The sequence below is a fragment of the Austrofundulus limnaeus genome, unplaced genomic scaffold (assembly GCF_001266775.1).
Source record: "Austrofundulus limnaeus strain Quisiro unplaced genomic scaffold, Austrofundulus_limnaeus-1.0 Scaffold2, whole genome shotgun sequence".
Taxonomy (NCBI): Eukaryota; Metazoa; Chordata; class Actinopteri; order Cyprinodontiformes; family Rivulidae; genus Austrofundulus; species Austrofundulus limnaeus.
Genome location: NW_013952404.1, coordinates 6,997,336 through 7,014,688, shown reverse-complemented (window position 1 = coordinate 7,014,688; position 17,353 = coordinate 6,997,336). Strand labels below are relative to the sequence as shown.

The 17,353-nt window shown below is 40.9% G+C and overlaps 3 protein-coding genes across 5 annotated transcripts in view; 2 read left to right on the top strand and 1 right to left on the bottom strand.

Annotated features, from left to right (window-relative positions):
* Positions 1-3,968, top strand: part of hspa4l (heat shock protein 4 like) — a 12,830-nt gene extending 8,862 nt beyond the window's left edge. Inside the window, exons 13-19 of the mRNA XM_014013660.1 lie at positions 876-941; positions 1,122-1,265; positions 1,439-1,564; positions 1,677-1,784; positions 1,875-1,994; positions 2,558-2,719; positions 3,254-3,968. Coding sequence (XP_013869114.1) covers positions 876-941; positions 1,122-1,265; positions 1,439-1,564; positions 1,677-1,784; positions 1,875-1,994; positions 2,558-2,719; positions 3,254-3,442 — 915 coding nt within the window. The 3' untranslated portion in view covers positions 3,443-3,968. The remainder of the gene's footprint in view (positions 1-875; positions 942-1,121; positions 1,266-1,438; positions 1,565-1,676; positions 1,785-1,874; positions 1,995-2,557; positions 2,720-3,253) is intronic.
* Positions 3,969-4,495: 527 nt separating this feature from the next.
* plk4 (polo-like kinase 4 (Drosophila)) lies at positions 4,496-10,925 on the top strand. Its single transcript, XM_014013619.1, has 15 exons — positions 4,496-4,692; positions 5,449-5,544; positions 5,851-5,946; positions 6,404-6,518; positions 6,631-7,606; positions 7,696-7,787; positions 7,869-8,212; positions 8,295-8,399; positions 8,514-8,616; positions 8,701-8,850; positions 8,932-9,160; positions 9,841-9,943; positions 10,140-10,277; positions 10,371-10,477; positions 10,562-10,925. Exons 1-15 carry the CDS (start codon positions 4,663-4,665, stop codon positions 10,671-10,673), a joined length of 2,796 nt encoding a protein of 931 aa, XP_013869073.1. The 5' UTR covers positions 4,496-4,662; the 3' UTR covers positions 10,674-10,925.
* An 87-nt stretch (positions 10,926-11,012) lies between these two features.
* itpk1b (inositol-tetrakisphosphate 1-kinase b) overlaps positions 11,013-17,353 on the bottom strand; it is a 30,977-nt gene continuing 24,636 nt past the window's right edge. The window contains exons 6-12 of one of the 3 annotated variants that reach the window (XM_014013649.1): positions 15,172-15,270; positions 14,993-15,033; positions 14,714-14,879; positions 13,607-13,674; positions 13,358-13,520; positions 13,162-13,274; positions 11,013-12,563 (exon numbers count right to left, since the gene is read on the bottom strand). In XM_014013649.1, coding sequence (XP_013869103.1) covers positions 12,531-12,563; positions 13,162-13,274; positions 13,358-13,520; positions 13,607-13,674; positions 14,714-14,879; positions 14,993-15,033; positions 15,172-15,270 — 683 coding nt within the window. In that variant the 3' untranslated portion in view covers positions 11,013-12,530. Of the gene's footprint in view, positions 13,275-13,357; positions 13,521-13,606; positions 13,675-14,713; positions 14,880-14,992; positions 15,034-15,171; positions 15,271-17,353 lie in introns of all 3 variants that reach the window. The other 2 variants (XM_014013641.1, XM_014013632.1) reach the window with 2 other exon arrangements.

The following is a 17,353-nucleotide window of genomic DNA, read 5'->3' as shown; positions in this document are numbered from 1 at the left end:
AAATAAACTCGTGAAGTCCAAAAAGGCACGTCGTTTGTTTGGTTCCAGGCCAGTTTGTATTCACACTAGAAGCGAACTGCACCAGAGTTTGTATGTAAACTGACCGAGACCACTTCAAAAATGGGTCTCAGACCGGTTGTTTGATCCACACCAGGGTTTGCATAAGTGCCTGTGTAAAAGGTCCGGACCAAAACAAACTCTGGTCCATTTAAAGTGGACACAATGTGTCAGGTGTGAATACAACCTAAATCTGATTATATTCAGACTGCAAATCTTTGCATTTCAGGTAATTCAACCTGCAGTGCAGATGTTTACACAGCTTATATTTAAACAATTTAAGGATATTGTGRTGGAACTAATACTTTTAGGTTTAAGCCAGTAATTCATGACATACTTTAATGACCTAAGTTTTCATGACATGCTGTTTATCAGTAGATAGAATGATTAAAGTCAGAACAAGATTTGCTAAACAATCATTCTTAGATATCACTTGTGTTTATCTTTGTGTTTTCCCTTGACCCAGTATTTCCTTAGGTTATTAAGATGACATAATAGTGTTTGTTAAACAATATACAGTATATGAGGCCTCAACTTCCTCAACTGCAGCAGAAGCAAGAGAAGCAGGACCAGAGAGCAGGGGGACAGTCTATGTTGTTCTCTGTGTTCCTGTTGTTGCAATAAAACTCAGCTGATCATTTCCATGGAGTACCTACATTCTTGGACCACGTATTTCTGTCTTTGTTAAATAAATATTTCCATAACAGCTATGAAAGAAATTCTATGTTCATTAACAGCCAGAAATGCGCTTTTAATTCCACTGAAATATTAAAAATGTAATTTAATCTGTATAAAATATCAAATGTGTTGTGATTTAGACCAAAATGCAGGTGGACCAGGAAGGTCAAAGCCAGGGGAGCCAGCAGAACGAGGACCCAACTAAGGTTAGTTGGGTTTCTTTTAAGAGAACAAAGCAAAACAATATAAAGTCAGTGTGTTTTTTTTATAAACATGTTTAAACAGACACCAATCTTACAGATTCATAGCATCTGTGTTTGGTTTGTACAGAGCAAACATTTGCAGACTCGTATTCAAACTCAGTGCTGTTTGCTTCCTTGTTTCAGGAAGGTGCAGCTGCAGAAATGCAGGATCCATCAGCAGGAGGAAGCAAGCCAAAAGTCAAAGTGAAGAGCATCGATCTTCCCATTGTGGCCAACAACGTCCGGCAGCTGGACAGTGATGTTCTCATCAACTTTGTGGAGTACGAGGTGAGAGCTGCCGCTGGTCTCTGAACACCAGACCTTATTRTCAAACTGACACTTCATGATTCAGATGTTGTGATTTTGTGATTAAAGCCACAACTCTAAACTCATTTTATATACCTGTGAAGGTTATATGAGCTTAACTTGTATGTTTTTCTTGTTTTTCTTTTATCTCGCAGCGTCAAATGATCAGCCAGGACAAACTGGTGAAAGAGGTGAATGATTCCAAAAAYGCTGTGGAGGAATATGTTTATGATCTACGGGAAAAACTCTCTGGGATTTATCAGAAGTACATCACCGAAGAGGTAACTTTTTATTACGCGGCTCAACAAGAACAGCAACTCTGATGTAATAAAAACAACTCYGAGATGATTTACCAAGCTTGTGATTTGTCTGGTGTCTGTGTATCTCTAACAGGACAGTAACCATCTGACAATGATGCTGGAGGACACAGAGAACTGGCTGTACGAGGAAGGAGAGGACCAGCCTAAACAAGTCTACGAGGAGAAGCTGGGAGCACTCAAGGTTCCTCTTCATCCATGTATTACAAACATGAGGAAATCTACGTCTTCAAAGAGGGATTACTCRTTCATAATAAATGTTGTGACTTTCCAGAGGTTCGGTCAGCCCATTCAGGACCGGCACAGAGAGAGTGAAGACAGGCCGAGAGCGTTTGAAGAGCTGGGAAAGAAACTGCAGCTCTACATGAAGTTTATAGATTCCTACAGACAGAAGGTACATTCTCAAATTACCCATGTATTTTCCAGGCACATGGTTCAATTCTATACCACAGTCAAGTAACTGTTACCTTCAGTTGTTATGAAGAAACTGTATATTGAAGATACATTTGACTTGCCCATCTAAACGCCTTGAAATCGTCCTGCCATGGGAGAGGGGTGCTCTGTGGGGCGGGAGCTCAGCTGTTGATTGAGCTCCAGGGAGGAGCTTTGGGTAAATAGGCGGAGCTTTGTACCAGCAAACATTTAGGCAGCTCCACACGACTACCACGGGAGATTCAAGGATTTCTCAAACATGCATGAAAGAGTGAAAGCAACACTTACTTAGTATGTTTTTGATGAGGGAAATTTGCATCATGCCCCTTTTAAGAGGTTCCCACTGTGAATCATAATGTTATAAATTTTGTATTACCTGGAAATGGTATATTTATTTTCGTAAATGTTTTTGATACTTTTTGGGTGCTGGATTTAATTGAAAGTGGATGTAAATGTCTTGAGTTGGTTATAAATCAAATTTTAACCAAGATTCTTCGACGCTTTTTTCTTCCTCGTCTTTTTCAGGATGAGCGTTTTGCGCATTTGGGTCCAGATGAAGTAAGCAGTGTAGAGAAGTGTTTGAGTGAAAGCATGGGCTGGATGAACAACAAGATGAATGCTCAGAGCAAACTTGCAATAACTCAAGACCCAGTGGTTAAAGTAGCAGACATCATTGCAAAAATCCAGGTATGTGAACGTCTATTAATCATGTAATTGTTCATTAAAGGGCAAATAACTCAAATACAAAAAGTAAAAAAAAAACATCTTTGTATTTAAGAAACTTGACATAAACATGATTTTACCAATTTTGTCACATAATTGGCGTATTTTCTTCTGAACTTGGCTCAGCCAAAGTAAAAAAGGAAGTGACATCAAAGGGGAACTCTTTAACAAAAAAACTCCCTGGTCTTTTTTTATTGGAACAATATTATTTGAACTCTTTCTAAAATCAGATTTGTCTCTACAGTCTGTGTTGTCTGCCGTTGTAGCAACGCTCTGTTCACATGCAGACATTCCCCTTTGGCATCACTTCCTGTTGTTCCTGTACATGCGAATATCTCAACAACTGTTCATCTCAGTGATGCAAATATTTTTGTAAAATGTTATCAATGTTATTTTTCCAAAAAAAAAAAAAGCATTCACAATTATTACAAAAAAATGATGACATGGGCACTTTAATGAGGTTTTAAAAGTGCTCATTTTGCTTTATTTCCAAACCAGGAGCTGGAAGGTGTTTGTAACCCAGTGATCAATAGACGAAAGCCCACAGTGGAGGAGCCCCCTGAAGTGAACGACCAAAACAGTGGCACTCACAACAATCCAACATCTAAACATGAAGCAGACGGGCAGGGGGAAGCAAGGGAAAGCCAGCACACAAAGCCTGGCACAAAAGAGATGGAAGTGGACTAAAGACCGGCCTCTAAGAAGCAAACTCATCACTGCGTCACCATCATTCAAAATTTAGACTGTAGCAAAACAAGAAAAAATAATAAAAATACCTGGGACGATTTCTCAGTTCTCACCAGCCTTTTCAGTGGATTTGTTTTTGTCATTTTCCAGTGGACTTTACCTTCAGAGAATTTTAATTTCACCGTATCATTCCTATGTGTGACTGTGCTGTGGGTTATTCTCTCAAGGTCTGACAAACCGATGATACTAAAGAATTTTGCTATTTATTCRATTCTGATTGTGACATGAGGCTGATTCCTTTGTACTAGAAAGGTATGCTTTGTGTATACAATTAAAATTGTTTTTGAGCATCTAGTAACATCAGTTCTTATAAATAGTAATATTTAAACAATTGCTTCAGCAGGAACAATACTCAGTAATCCAAGTAATATACAGTATGTGTACTTGTATTTAATGAATTGATGCCTATGTTTAGAACTTGTACGGTAAATATTATTTTAGTAAATAAAAGCATCCTAAATAAAGAGTGCTTTTCTAATGTTAAATTTGAAGTACTTAAAATGCCATTTTTTTTCATTTAATGAGCATTTTTAAATCAGCTTTCTTGCATTTTTGTCTATTAGACAAAAAAAATCTTAAACTTGGAAGAAACTGATCACAACTAGGTCTAGATGTGTTCTTGGAATGTCAATAGAGCTGTTAAAAAACAAAACACCAACAAAAACAGGATGTTACTATAATTTTGATGTCTAATTACACAATTAATACAGTATATGAGGCAGATTTGTTGCTTACAAAACAAAAAAAATTGAAAAAGATGAAAAGCACCTAAAGCCTTTTAACACAAAAACACATCTGTTTATGATTCACATTATGTAGGCTAAATTCTATAAATAAAAGTTTGCCAAAGCTTTCCAACTGAACAAAAATGAAAACACATAAATAAAACATTTTATTTACAAGGTTTTCTAATTGTGCACGGCTCCTTTAAAAAGGGGCGCGGCTTCTCGGTTGTTGTTGAGTGACGTAGCACGTTACGCTGCCACGGAGTAACGGGCGGATATTTTCAAAATGGAAGAAATGGCAAAGTTTTGGAGGGGAATTGATGAACTACGTGTATTTACGCCCTGATGATATTTCCATCAGCTCTCCGTGCACCTTGACGACAGTGGAATATTTTTACAAGTCTGCATGCATCTGCGAGACCCAAACCCGGCACGATGAGCCTCTCAATCGGCGACAAAATTGAGGTGAGCTCCTTGTTAGGCTAATGCCCACAAGCTAACGTTGACTCGGGGTGGCAGCATTAGCCTTCTGTTACGTTGACTGTATTTATGGCTGCAGAGAAGCATTTAGAGAAGCAATTCAGATACAGTTAAAAGATTTATCATTATAAAATGTCTACAATGAGCTGTGGAGATGATAAAAAAGGAAAAGCTGTTTTTGCAATAATGTTACACATGCCCATACTTGCTAGCTAATGGGTTTTAACTAAATTATTTCAGAACATCATGTCTAACCTAGCCTCCATGTTTTTTTCCCGGGTGTGAAACTCCCAGRCTCCTTTGGGACGTCTGTGCATCAGTTTGAAGCTCACCATGGTGCTTGGAAACGGCGTCCCCATCAGCGGGAGTGATGCCGGGATAATTAGAGGTTTTGGTTGGTTGATGATAGCGTCAGGTTGCTCATAGCTTGTCTGACAGTTACTGTTCTGTTGTGCTGTGATCTCACACCCCTTCTGATGTCTTCAGTGGACTGGATTGTTCTMATAAACATCCAGTTATGTCGCAGGCTAGAGGGAAGATGTTTGATCAGATTCTGCASTATTTATTTCAAAACATCTCTGCTGACAACTGGGCCAGCAGAGATGAGAAGGAAAGGCTCTCAAACACCGAAGAGCTCAGGATTGAGGTATCTGTTGTTAAAGATCCTGCCTCAGAGGATCGAGGGAGGAATGATCAGCTGAAGGTAATGCTCTGTGCTTGTTTGTGTTTCTGCGCTTTCAGGATTTTAAGGTCCTCACCCTCCTTGGCAAAGGCTCCTTTGCGTGTGTCTACCGGGCAAAATCAGTCAAGACCGGTGTGGAGGTTGCTATCAAAATGGTAAGAATATTTTTTTTTTTTCTTGCTGCTTTGTCTTAAATACATAGACATATTGATAAACTCTCAAGCTGTTGTCTGTAGTGGACAGTTGAAGCATAAGCTAGAGCTGTTGGGTTATTACACCGTATGTACCTCCCTTGGGCTTTTTGTGGTCCCTCWACACCACAAAACCAGTAGTTCACTCACTGTCCTTATGTCAAACAGATTGACTTAACGGATCCAAACACGCTGCAGTATTATTGTCTTGTTTTGCATGATGATCCTACGGGAAGCAGGGGTATAATTATGTCTCGTTCCCATCTGCAGATCGACAAAAAAGCCATGCACAAAGCTGGTATGGTTCAGCGTGTGACTAATGAGGTGGAGATTCACTGCAGACTCAAACATCCTTCTATACTCGAGGTAACKTTGGCAAACAGCTGCTGTTGTTGTGTTATTACACACTGTYTTGTAGTAACTACACTGGGTTTGTTGTAGGGGTTTAACAATACATTGATCCTCATTGATATTTTTGATTTAGTGATTAATGATTTGATTATATCAAGGCAAAAGGAAAACATTGATCCATATCATCATCATATAGCCAATGTGGATTGATCTCATATCTAACACAATCATTAACTGATGTTAACTGGGCGTATGATAACAAAGAGTCAGAGCTCATTTTATAATCTACTGGATTCACTAATAAAGATTGAATACTAGAGTGTTTCTTTAGTTTATTTGTCACCACCATGTTTTTTTTTTACTTTTAATATTTAATTTATTGTTTGAGCATTTTTGAATARCTTCACATAAGCTAGAATCTAGATGCATGTATTTAGAGTTTGGATTTATTGTGCATAATGTGTTTTTAAAGCTCTACAACTACTTTGAGGACAGCAACTATGTGTATTTGGTGTTGGAGATGTGCCACAATGGAGAAATGAGTCGGTACCTTAAAGAGCGAAAGAAACCTTTCTCCGAGGATGAAGGTCAGACTTAAATATGTTTTAAAAGCTATAAAGAAATGTCATTTTGAAGCTTTGTGGCTGGTTTGCCTTTAATACTTTTTTTTACTTTGATGATTTTTTTTTTGTTCCACAGCGAGACATTTCATGCATCAGATAATGAAAGGAATGCTGTATTTGCACACTCATGGCATCCTGCACCGTGATCTGACCCTGTCCAATCTCCTGCTGACGAGCAACATGAACATTAAGATCGCCGATTTCGGCCTCGCCACCCAGCTCAAGCTGCCGAATGAAAAGCACTTCACCATGTGTGGGACGCCCAACTACATCTCCCCTGAGGTGGCGACCCGCAGCGCGCACGGCCTGGAGTCGGACGTCTGGTCACTGGGGTGCATGTTCTACGCCTTCCTGATGGGTCGCCCCCCGTTCGACACGGACACAGTCAAGCACACTTTGTCCAAAGTAGTGCTTGGGGACTACGAAATGCCGACCCACGTTTCTTTAGAAGCTCAGGACTTGATCCACCAGTTGCTGCAGAGAGATCCCGCCCTGCGGCCCAGCCTCTCTGCRGTGCTGGACCACCCGTTCTTGACCCAGAGTCCACTGGTCAGGACCAAAGAGCTGAGGCTGGGGGACGACGGGTCCATAGACAGCGGCATCGCTACCATCTCCACAGCTTGCACCTCCTCGTCCTCGGCCAGCAGTGGCACCCGACTCCAAAGGCGAACTAAGCACGTGATCGGTTCGGCTCTGCCCAGTCGCATGACGCCGTGTCTTCCACAGCAGCCCGGCGACGCCCGCTTCGAGGAGGGAGAGCAGCGGCACCGAAGGCACGGCCTTGACAGTTTTTACAGAGATGGCAGGGGCAGAGCTGTTTATGACGGAGAGGATGGACAGCCTCATTCCCGCTTCCTGAGGCGGGCTCATTCATCGGACCGCTGCAGTTCTGCCTCGGCGGGACAGAGTTCATCGCAGGCTGAGCTGGGGCGATGTCATTCAGAGGAGACCCTGGCCAGCGTAGGACTTCCTGTCTTCCCCACCTCTTCCACTCCACAAACATTCTCAGAGCACGGCAGGCTGCCCTCCCCTCCTGTCAAACAATCTGCAAAGTAAGAAGTGTTTGTTTAGGATTTTTATATACTTATATGTATATTTATACTTACTAGTAAGACTAATTATACTTATATTTTTGTTTTAGTTCTGGCTATTTATCAGCAACGGAGATGATGCATCCTCCAAACTTACAATTTCAGGACATGGAAGGAGTTTCTAACTGGCTTAAAAATGAAAGTAAGTGTTTTTTTTAATATTTTTTCTATTTTTTGTGTTAAACTGCTTGTTAGCTTGACAATTTAACAATATTTTTCCCAGCTCTGGGACAGAGGCCCACAGACGGCAGCACTCACAGCAGCAGCGGCAGCTTCCATGGCAGCAGAGGCCCTTTAGCAGTTCACAGTTCCTGGTCGGAGCCCATGGGCCGAGGCGTGCCCCCTCACCACAACCAGCACCACCTGCACAACCAGCTTCCCTCCAACCCCGACTCATACAGGGAGAACTCACCCRGAGCAGAGTTCCAGCCTCTTCACGGCAAGGAGTTGAAGCTTCCTCCATACAAACCCAGCGCCGACAACAAGAAGAAAACACTGCGGGACATAATCCCACCTCTGTGTGCATCCAGACTCAAACCGATCAGACAGAAGACCAAAAATGCAGTTGTAAGATTTTGCGTGCGTTGTTTTTGTTAAAGCTGTTGAGATGCTTATAAATGCTTAATTTAGTTATTTCTGTATCTTGCAGGTCAGCATCTTGGATACGGGTGAAGTGTGCATGGAGTTGTTAAAATCCCAAACTGGGCAAGAACGAGTCAAAGAAGTCCTACGGATTTCCAGTGATGGTTCAATGGTAGTACAGTATTACTATTGTGCAGTTAGAAAAACATGCAGGAAGTCAACAAACAGGGACTAGATCTAATGTAATGCATAACCTTTGAGTTGTGCCTTTAATGTTTTATTCCAGGTGACGATCTACCAGCCAAATGATGGAAAGGGTTTTCCTGTCCTGGACTGCCCTCCAGCTCCACCAGAAGATATTCTCATCTGCAGCTATGAGGACCTTCCAGGTATTTTAGACGAACGTGTCACACTCAGAAATGTCAGCTGATTTAAAATAAGCAATTATACCTGAATAATTTTCCCCCCCTCAGAGAAATACTGGAAAAAGTACCAATATGCCTCCAAGTTTGTGCAGCTTGTGAAATCCAAGACTCCTAAAGTGACACTTTATACTAAATATGCTAAAGTGATGCTGATGGAAAACTCGCCCAATGCAGACCTTGAAGTTTGTTTTTACGATGGTGAGTCAGAAGTGCATAAAAAAGGGATTACAAAAAAAAAAAGTCTGAACTGACTGACACTTTTTTGTGTGTATCATATAGGAGCAAAAACCCACAAAACCTCCGAGCTGTTGCGAGTCGTGGAGAAGAGCGGGAAGTCGTACACCGTGAAGGGAGAGGTGGGGCTGAGCGGCCTGAGTCCAGAGAGCAGGATCTATGTGGAGTTATCTGATGAGGGCCATAGCATGTGTTTGTCACTAGAGGCCGCCATCGCAGCAGAGGAGCAGCGGAGCGCCAACAAAATCCCTTTCTTCCCCATAACTATTGGCAGGTGAGAGAACACACACCCTTTTTTGTGTCATAATAATAATAATAATAATAATTTAAAATATATATAATAATTTGGATGACTTTTCATGTTCAGTTTCTACTCAACTCTTTCAACCATATGTCTATGAAAACGCTCAGTTTGTTCAGGACATTACAGCTATGGCTTTTTTTTTTGTAGTTGCTATACTTTTTAAAATATTAAACTTTATTGACTTTTTTCATGATTGCAAAGCCTTTTTAAAATCTGCTCCTAACAAATTCGGTTCAGTTGTCTTTTTTTTTTTTGTCATTTAATGTTTTTTAGGCATCATTTTTTTGTTTCCTGAAGCATCCTTTTTGTCTTTATGTCTCCTAAATATCTTTTTTTAATAGMTAGAATAATCTTTGTTATAATGGCACAAACCTGTACAATGAAACTGAACTGACAGTTTATTATAGAAACATATATATGTAGGACAACAGCAACATATACAGTTTATACACATAATGAGGTATGAATAATGATGCATCCTTTTTGTCTTTATAATCTCAAATTGTCCTTCTGCATCTGTTTATTTTCACGTCTTTTAGTCTGCTGTTGCAAATCGCAGCACTCAAGCTTTCACGCTGCGTTTCTTTCGTCCTGTTTATTTCTTCACTTTTAATAAACACGTCGTCACGTCGTCTTCCTTTTCTTCACAGGAGACCTGCCAGCTCAGACTCTCCATCCTCGGTGCCGGTGTCATCGCAGCAGGTGCCTCCTGACGCAGCTTCACCTCCTAAACCTCCACAGATCACTCCTTCAGTGAGTGTCTCAGCCCACAGGAGCCGCAGTGAGCGAGTGCAGATACTATTAATAAACTTAGAACGTGGAAGCGGCTCTCTGTGGATGCTACAAAATGCAGAGAAACAAATGTGTTCAAATGCTCACATCAAATTCTATGAAGTTGGATTTATTTGGAGTTTGTTTTTAATTTGATAACATGAACTGTTGTTTCCAGATGATTTCCTATGATGGGTCTGATTTCACTACAGCCAGCCTGAGTAAGAAATGCTCTCCACAACAGCAGGACGTGGCTCAGAGCTCAGGGAAGGTGGTGAAATCCATATTTGTGCCCAACGTTGGATGGGCATCTCAGGTACCGRATCAACAATTTAACCTCACTTTACTGTTATAAACTGATTTTATTTCTTACACGTTGACTGGATTCGTTTTAATTTTTCTCCCGAAGCTGACGAGTGGGGAGGTGTGGGTGCAGTTTAATGACGGCTCTCAGCTGGTGGTTCAGGCAGGAGTTTCCTGCATCACGTACACGTCTCCAGATGGGAGGATAACCAGGTTAGAGATCACAGATTTGTSGCTCAGCTCAGTAAATGATTTCATCAGTGGGGTTATTACCGACGTGTTCCCTGCTCTCCACAGGTATAAAGAGAACGAGAAGCTGCCAGAGCACGTCAAAGAGAAGCTGCACTGTCTCTCCACGATTCTTGGACTGTTGGCGAATCGACCGGCTCGTTACCTGCCAACTCATTAAACACTTGAAGAGAATAGAAAATAGCATTAGCCTTTGTGATCTCATTTGTCTGCCGTCCCTGTAAATATTCCTTCTATGTGTGTTGGTCGGTTTTTACATGTACAGAGGATTATGAAAAGAGTTTTATTTTTATTACTGATTTTGTAYAGTGTCTAAAATAGCTGTTAAGTTTTTTTCTACCATTTTCATATGAACTGTGCAACTGATGGATGTGAATATAATAAACATCTAGAGGCTGGGTGGTGAAAAGCAGCACCTGTTTTTGTATTTTTTTTTAAATGATGAAATTAAATTTAAACATATAAAAATGCTAAATACACAGTATGATTTAGAACAAAGGAGGTTTTACATGTTTATTTTTGAATGAATTTGCCCTTTTAATTAAAAAAAGGGCCAAATTGTGAATTCTTAATTACAGAACTTATACAAAACATACTGTACGGATGGATGGATGCAAGCCTAGGCGCATATAAACATTTTACAAGACACCCAAGAAGTAAACATTCAGGTGGAAGCTGGAAACGACACTGTCTGGGTTGCAAATTTCCACTGGTAAGAATATTTAACCGTTTAGAAGAAGAAAGGACACAGGATAGTGGTGTGCAGAGACACCAGCCTTCAAATCTAAACATGCCCAAATTCTGAACCTGCTGTCAAGTTTAGCCTCATGTAAAATAGGTGATTTTAGGTGGAAAAAGAGTAGGGTAGAGTTCCCACAGTCATATTTATAATTCAGAATTAATTGTCCTTTAAGGATGTAATAAAAAAAAGACAATGGGATTATAGGGGAGAGAAGCAGGCTCAGAGAAATATAATCTGTATAAACAGAAGGCTGATACTCCTTTAGATTCACAAGCTTGTTCGTCCTGTTAACCACCCACTTTACCATCCATCCAGTAAAATATCCACTGGTTCCAAAAACAGCACGGCTTCAATATCATTTATATAAAACATTTCCCCCCATAAAATCTCATTAAAAATAAAGTTACTCTTTATAGATGTTCAAGACTTAAAGTATTAAATTGAAGTAAAAAAAAAAATCTCACAGTGAACACGGAACAAGAGCTGGACCTCCTTCCACTTTTTTTTTTCAAAAAGTGACAAATACAGCAGCTGGAAGAGAAAACGGGTCAAAGATCTGAGCTCAAAGCGAATAAACCCACTTTACTGTTGACTTGATGAACAGGAAGTGCTTTAGTGTGAACATTTACATAATGATCACAACATTGTTCAACAGGCGGCTTCTGTGGGTGTTCTTAAACAACCTACGCATTTCTTACAAAAACTTTATTCAAAAAAGGTGACAAGTTCTTCAGCAGCTCTGGATTTGTTAATTAAGTTTGCCTCATTGTATTAGAGATTTAAAATCTGAAAGATGCTCTGTTTAAGAAGACAAACTCGTGAGGGGATGTGAGAAGTTTCAGTAAATCCTAACTGGAATATTAAAAAAAAAAAAATTGTGCGATTTCTTCAAAAAACAGAAAGAAAAAAAGAAAGAAAGAAGGGGAATGTGATCCTCAAACTAAAACCAAAAGGATGTTTGTTTGCTGGACAGCAAACGTCTGGCACCTGACAAAAACAAAGATTTGAACATGTGAAAGCAGCAAAAATTAAACCAAACTTGGTCAAAGATTCTCCTTTTTTCCCTCCAATTTAAACTGTTGAAAATAGTTTTTTTTACAAGGTAAAATTGATGGCACTTAGAAAAATAAAACAGCTCGTGTTTGCTCTGAAACGATCTGATCCCGATGTCTTCGGCCTGAGATCTGCGGAGTCCCCTTCAAAATGCCMCGGCCGCCTTCGCCGCCCCGACTTCCCCGGCGCCATCAGTGGTTTCAACCAGAACACAAACACGCCTCACCGGCGCGGTTTGTCACAGCGGAAATCTGCCTGCGTGGAAATGTTTTGGTGTGAGTCGTACATTGCACATTTAGTGGTGAGGCTTTCTCAAGTCTGGATTAATATATAATCTTTAAATTAGCTACCTCATCTGGACCCTTTTTATGACAGAAATCTCACACAAGAGAAAAAAAAAAGAAAAAATCAGCTGTTAGGGGAGATTTCCCAAGAGTTCACATTACAGTACTGTTAAAGTCTCATTAGACAAAACAAAAACACAAAAAAGGTAGAGAGAAAAAAAAAGCTTACACCCAATCACCAATATTTTCAGTAACTATATAGGAAAAATGCTTATTTCTGATTAGATACATATTAACATCATATTTAATTTGATTATTATTAATCATTATTATTATTTTCATCACCACGTTAATCGGTTTGTTCGGGCATTAAGCCGAGAAGAGGAGAGGGGGGTGGGGTGGAGTCACTGGGAGGAAGCCTTGGTAGCTATCGTGGAGACGCAGTGCTGCTGAAAGTTTGGAGACACGGCCGAGTTGCAGCCCAGTCTCTGCAGCTCTTTGCCCCGCATGCTGCTGCTGCAGCAGCCGCCCGACGACGGCGGGGTGGAGCTGGGCACCGTGGGGCTCACCGGCAGGCCTTTGGGCTGCTCGCCGGCGGGGACAAAGTCAGGGTTGTGGCTCTGGAGCACGCTGCTTATGTGGTTCAGCAGGTCGTTGAAAAACTCCGGGACGCCCTCATAACCTGGAAGCACAGGAGAGAACCTCAAGATTATTTCAGAAAAATGGAAATAAAAGTAAAGCCAAGTGAGAATTCACCAAACATACCAGGGAATGCATTGATATCAATGACCGCGTGTTGTCCTGTTTGGTTGTTGATGATCACATCGATGCCGAACAGAGACACGCCCAGCGCCTGTCGCAACGACCTGGACAGCTCCCTGATGACGTCATCATTGGGTGGCTGAGACACCCCCTCGACGTTTTCTCTCTGATATATTAGAAAGGTGGTTTACCATCAAACTCATTAATAAAACAAACAAAAAAAAACTTTACTGGTTGAAATCCTGGACATACCGAGGTCAAGTCTGAGGACGATTCTGGTTTGGAAACATTGTGACTGTTGAAGAAAATGGCCTTCCTGTCTGAAACCGGAACAAAAGAAAACAGTGAGGCAGTAAAATTTTTTGTTTTAGCATCTCTAAACACAGTTCCAATCATGGACGGTAGGTGGCAGCAAAGCTCAACTGCTTACAAAGAGTTAAAATAATCATTGCAATAACAGAACGTGATTGTTACTTGATTTAAATACCTGGTATAATAACCTTTAAAAGACAGATAAATGCGCCAGGGTCGATTGGGTTGATTCGTTTCTTCTTTTCTTTATTTTCATTCCACAGACAAAAATACCAGAGTGTGTCAGAGAAAATAAAAGAGATGAGGGGAAATTAAACTCAATCATTGCCCAAATAAAAGTGCCTCTCAGCACGGCGTCTGTTGTGGACGCAGCACGTCACACCAGATCGTTCACTGCCACGATTGATGAATACAATTGAAGTTTGAACTCAGGAAGAGGAACAGCGGAAGAGAGGCTGCACGTAAAGACCGTCACCAAATTCTTGCCGAAGTCTAACCTGTTTCTCTTCGATGCATCCTTTGCCACTCCTGTCTAGGCACAAAATGCTTAACGCTGCAAAGAACAAAGATTTGAGCCCCGTGAGGTTTTTGCTGCTGTTGTGTGCTGCTTTTAGTGTTTGAAAAAAAAAGAAAAGGGCCAAATTGTCCTGTCTTACCCCTCCGCATTCCAGTCTGAAAGCAACTGTTCTCTCTGCACAGGCTCACAGAGCAGTCTACTACACTGATGATGAAACTGGTTTGCATGAGGACCTCTACTGTAACACATGCAAATGCTGGTGTCTTCGGTGACATGGCAAAGCCCTGTATTCAAAACATCACTGGTGAAGCTGCTGCTCATGAGGAAAGGCCTTTCAACAGCATGCACAGACAGGATACAACTCGACTGCAGTCTGCTTCACCCCTTAAAAGGGCAAAGAGGTCCGATCGCAGGGCCTATAAAGCCTTTTTATGAGGTCTTTTATTGGGTAATTTGAACAAGCTGTGCAGACTGTACAGGCAGATCAGGGCGGCTGTTAACGGCCTTTGGACTCGTCGTGTCCTGCTCACCTGCCGGTCCAGAGGGGAAGTTCTTCAGGGAGGGTCTCTCCACCACAGTGTAAGAGTCTCCCACCACAAACACCTTGTAGAGGACCGCATTGTGGTTGATGAAGCTCTGGATCACACACGGAGGCTTCACATCCTTCAGATCTTCTTCGCTGAAGATGATTGCCATCTGCAAACGGAACAAAAGCACAAATTAACACGTGACCTGATTTTAATGTTTTGGACTTGATGACAGAAACAGTAAAACGGTGCAGGGTGTGAGCGATCTCTGCAGCCTCTCACCTCATGCGAGTTGGTGCCATGAGCCACCCGTGTTTTACAAACTAAAACACAATAAAAACAAAACGTCAGCTAGTTAACAATCTACTTGAGTCATAAATAAAAGATCTGTAAAAAGCACTAGATGTCATTTAACAACAACAACAAAAAAGAAAATGAAGACTTTCAGTAGAGATACTCACTGAAGGGGAATGTGAGACCTTGCCTCTTGATTTGCTCCAGAACATCTGGGCTGCACTCCGTGTTCAGGACCATGAATGGAGGAGAGCAAATCCTCTCGTCTAATCAAAAGAACAGCAGAAGGAAGAAAAGAATGAAGGCGGGCTTCGGCGATAAACATTCCAGGACGAGCAGAAAAAGTTTCACGGTTGAGAAATATGCACAGATGTTCTCAGCAGACAACCTTTGTACGTTTACATTAGTAATGACACTCTTGGAAAAAAATAATCCAGTAAATTTCATCATTAAATTGCTCACGTCCTACAGACATTTGTCAAAATTAATGTCAAGGGGAGCGTGGGTATTAATCACTACATGTTTAATTCACATTTCCTGGTATTTAGTTGATCTGATATACCTGCAAAAAATCTACAAATTGTAATATACATCTCAGTAAGTAGATGCAGCTGTACCTTGTGGAATGAGAGGTGGATGAGTTTGTTTCACGTTGGGTATTTTAACAAAATTTCGGTCTAGTCTTATTCAATTCTTGTGACTCATTTGGAAAACAAAAGATAAGGCCACATGAACGTAACTTCCACTTCCTCTCAAATATCACATGCAGCCACACTTCTGTTGCTTCAGAAAACATTGCAATGACTTGTTTTTATTTCCCTAAACCGCCGTCACTCCTTCGCTTAACCCTCGCATTAAATGCCTTTAGATTAAAACATGGGAACTTCAAAATGATGATGAAATCATTCCAAACAGGTTCCAAATAAAGGCTGAGCATTCCTGGAAGGATTACACATCACCCTAACACAATTTTTCCAAGGAACAAAGCGGTCAACATTACAAAGCCATCAAATCCATCACTCGGATTTAAACCTAGCGGAGGCCGCAGTGACTGCAAACATTTGGCCGTTTTTCACCCGCTTCCAGACATCAAACTAATCTGTTTACATTCTAGTTTAATATCACATCTTGCAGTAAGTGCTCATGTTCTGATAAGATGATCGGGAAAAGAAAATATTTGACATAATACGTGATGCAGTCAGTCCGATAATCCTCTTTCAGTTTTAAGATTTCTAAATTAGTAACTACAACCTCAGAGGAAACAGACCACATGAGAAGTGACGGGTATTTTTCTATCTAACTCAAACAAACTGAAGAAGCAAAAAGAACACTCAGAATACCTAGAGAATAATGTTTCCCCTCCTTTGTTAGACGTTGACACACACCTGAAAGCTCTAGAACAGGAAAAACAACCCAAACTTCCACTTTCGAGACGATGCTCACACATGTGAACCCAGTGACTGGGTCAAAGTAGGCAAGTTGCTAACGACGAAAGGCACAATAGAGACCTGGTGGTTTTGTGTGGTGGAGCCTCAGAGGTGGCAGGGGGCTCTCTGCTCCCACTACAGCCGAGTTCAGAGGAATCTCATTTACCTACATTAACTCCAGCGCCAAGTGTAGGTCTGGTGTTTGCTGTTGCCAGTTTTTAAAAATGGAAACTGCTCATCAGTGAGGTGATCGAGCAGAGCCAACAGGAGGCCAAAAATTCAAGCAAAACTGTTTCTGATTCTTTTTATTCTTTTATTTTTCTCTCTACAGAATACATTTTTCCTAACTTGAGCTCTGTCACTTCCTAGTTATCTGTAATATTTCAGATGCTTCCACAACTTGATGTGAGGATATAACTGGCTGGACATAATCAATAACGACGCACACTTGTCTGTAGCACCAGATTACATGTTCAGTGACAGGAAATGAAAGCCTGCCCAGGATGGATGCAAAGTGGGTCTCATGATGGGTCAAAAATGACAATTTTAACCTAAACTTAACTTAAACTTCTACAGTTTTTCTTGTTTTTCTCGATTGTTCACATTTTCAGGTACCGGTACTCGAGACAAAATGACCACAGCGTATAACTCATGCACCAACCCTCTGAACCAGTTCTGCTGAATTCCTGCTTTACACTCATACAGCGGGTAAAATAAGTATTAAACACGTCACCATTTTTCTCAGTACATATATTACTAGAGGTGCTAATGACATGAAATTTTCACCAGATGTTGGTAACAACCCAAGTGATCCATACATACAAAGAAATCAAACCATAAATGTCCAGAAATGAAGTTATTTGTAATAATGTGGAATGGCACAGGGAAAAAGTGTGAGGTTTAGACAGGAACAGATCCAGGG